The 2,180-nt window shown below is 52.2% G+C and overlaps 1 protein-coding gene across 1 annotated transcript in view; it reads left to right on the top strand.

Annotated features, from left to right (window-relative positions):
- The first annotated feature begins 1,755 nt into the window (after positions 1–1,755).
- Stmn2 (stathmin 2) overlaps positions 1,756–2,180 on the top strand; it is a 61,771-nt gene continuing 61,346 nt past the window's right edge. Inside the window, exon 1 of the mRNA XM_005392064.2 lies at positions 1,756–2,045. Within this exon, the coding sequence (XP_005392121.1) occupies positions 2,027–2,045 (19 nt within the window). The 5' untranslated portion in view covers positions 1,756–2,026. The remainder of the gene's footprint in view (positions 2,046–2,180) is intronic.

The following is a 2,180-nucleotide window of genomic DNA, read 5'->3' as shown; positions in this document are numbered from 1 at the left end:
CTCTCCACGGAAGCAGAGGAACATGTGGACATGTACGCAGCGGAGCAGGAAGGCTGGATGGGGAGGAGACAACCCTGTAAGGGAATCAGTCACGCAGCGTGCGAAGATCCCTCATCCTGTGACGGTAAGTGCTCCTCCGAGAGGGAATTAGCCCTTACGTTTACACTGCGAAATGACTATAAAGGAGGAGAAAATGGCTATTCATTTCCAGACCCTGCCAATTTCCACATCGCGCTCTTGGGGTGCCACAGTCGAGATCTGGACAATGACAGAACGATAATTTCTAATCTTCCGTTCAGAAAATAATTTTATTGATCTTCACTGCATTTTTTACTTTCCCCATGATTCAGCAGGTCAGAACTGCTCTAGGTCCGGAAGCTTCCTTTTCGCAAACCGTCCCTGGAGTTAAAATGTCTTTACAAGTTCCTCGGAGGTGAAAAAATCTGTTTCAGCACCAAGGAGAGTGCTCTCCCGGTTTTCAAACGCAGAAACCGCATACGGCTCCTAACACTAACTGAAATTTTAAGGTGTCGTCTGATAAGACGCTGCTAAAAAAGAGCTTATTTCATTAATGATAAAAAAATCTTAATTTTTACATTAAAAGAATTTTATACATGTTTATGATTGCAACCACGTGCTGTTCTTTCAGGTTTCAAATACATTGGAATTAGTGATTCTTTGCCTGTTTTTTATGTCAAAACTGCAATTCCTGCATGGGCCTGGACCAGCTCAGTGAAGCTACAGAAAAATTAATTTAACAGTATTAAAACTTCCATGGGAGCGAGTCCTGAAGTGCTCCCCCACTGCCTCCATCTTCGACACTGTGTAAGTGGTTAATGTTCAATAAATATTCAAGTTAGAGGAGAACGCATTGATGACGGACATTCATCAAATGTAAAGGAGTGCATTCATGAACCCCTTGCTTGTAATGAAGCCACATGTCACAGCTGGCCTCTGAGATCCTTACATATCACACTACTCCATCTGCAACTTTCTTTGGCCTGGATCAACAGTCTCTCCAGACCACAGGAAGATCATGCTGCAGAGCAGATCTTTCATCTCTAAGCTCTCGGTGTAAAGAGTCCCCTTCAGGGTCCCGGAAAGTCACTAGGGCTGCAGTGCTACCCTCTAGGGCGGGGTAGCATCCACCAGTGGCTCCCGGTGCCCGGGTACCAGGAGGGCAGGACATGAATGCAGAAGGATAAACTCGGCCTTTTTCACTAGCTCCCCAAGTGGCCCATAGTCACTGTCCTATTCCCAAGCAGACACCGGCCCCTTCGCCCCTGCCAAGAGGACAAAACAGCAGGCCTCCGGCTCTTGAGGGCCCTGTGAGCTCCGAGGACCCGAGCCCAGTTGCGCTAGAGAATAAAGGACGGTGTGCAAGTCCGCTCTGAAAAGACGGCACCGCCAGACACGGGCCAGCCCCGGAAGACCAGAACCCACCAAGGACAGGGCCAAAGGTGGGAGAGAAAACCTGAAACAGTGATAAAAATAGCACGGTGTTTACAACATTTTTCCATCAGCTCACATATTGCGAGGACTTCTCCGGCCTCTGAATCCCCTTCCCTTTTTCCTGTCTATCTGTGCCAAGGAAACGTGTGTGCACGGAGTCGAGGCTCCTGGCGCACAGGTAGGCGCAGCCCAGCCTCCGCTGCTAAGAGGCTGCCAGGGTAAAGCGCCCGTCTGCTTGGACTGTACTATCAGGCCCCCAAAACGGGGGGAGCTCCCAGGAAGGGCGGATTTCCATTTCAAACCGCATTCTGGTACTCGATACTCCAGCACCATTGGCCGATCAATATTTAATGCTTGGAGATTCTGGCTCTGCTGGAGTCGTGTCAGGGGACCGTGGGAGCCAATCTGCTTGAGCTTCTGCGTGATAATTATTCATGGGCTCCTGCCTCCTGCTCTTTCTCTAGCACGGTCCCCCTCTGCAGACTCAGTGCCTTATTCAGTCTCCGCTCGCCGCGCCCTCGCTGCCGCAGCCGGACCCCTCTCCGCCGCGCCCTGCCTCTGCGCCTCCGCCGCGATGGCTAAGACAGCAATGGGTAAGGCGGCGCGCTCGCCCTCCGGCCCCGCTCCGAGCCCCGCAGGCGTCCGCACGCGTTTTATGCAGAAGCAGCCCTTCGTGGCCGCAGGGCCGGGAAGGTCGGGGCGGCGGCCGGGCTGGGAGGGAGGGCAGG

This window comes from Chinchilla lanigera, unplaced genomic scaffold (assembly GCF_000276665.1).
Source record: "Chinchilla lanigera isolate Chin_1 unplaced genomic scaffold, ChiLan1.0 scaffold00043, whole genome shotgun sequence".
Lineage (NCBI taxonomy): Eukaryota > Metazoa > Chordata > Mammalia > Rodentia > Chinchillidae > Chinchilla > Chinchilla lanigera.
Note: the sequence above shows the minus strand (reverse complement) of the source record. Positions and strands in the feature narration are given on the sequence as shown.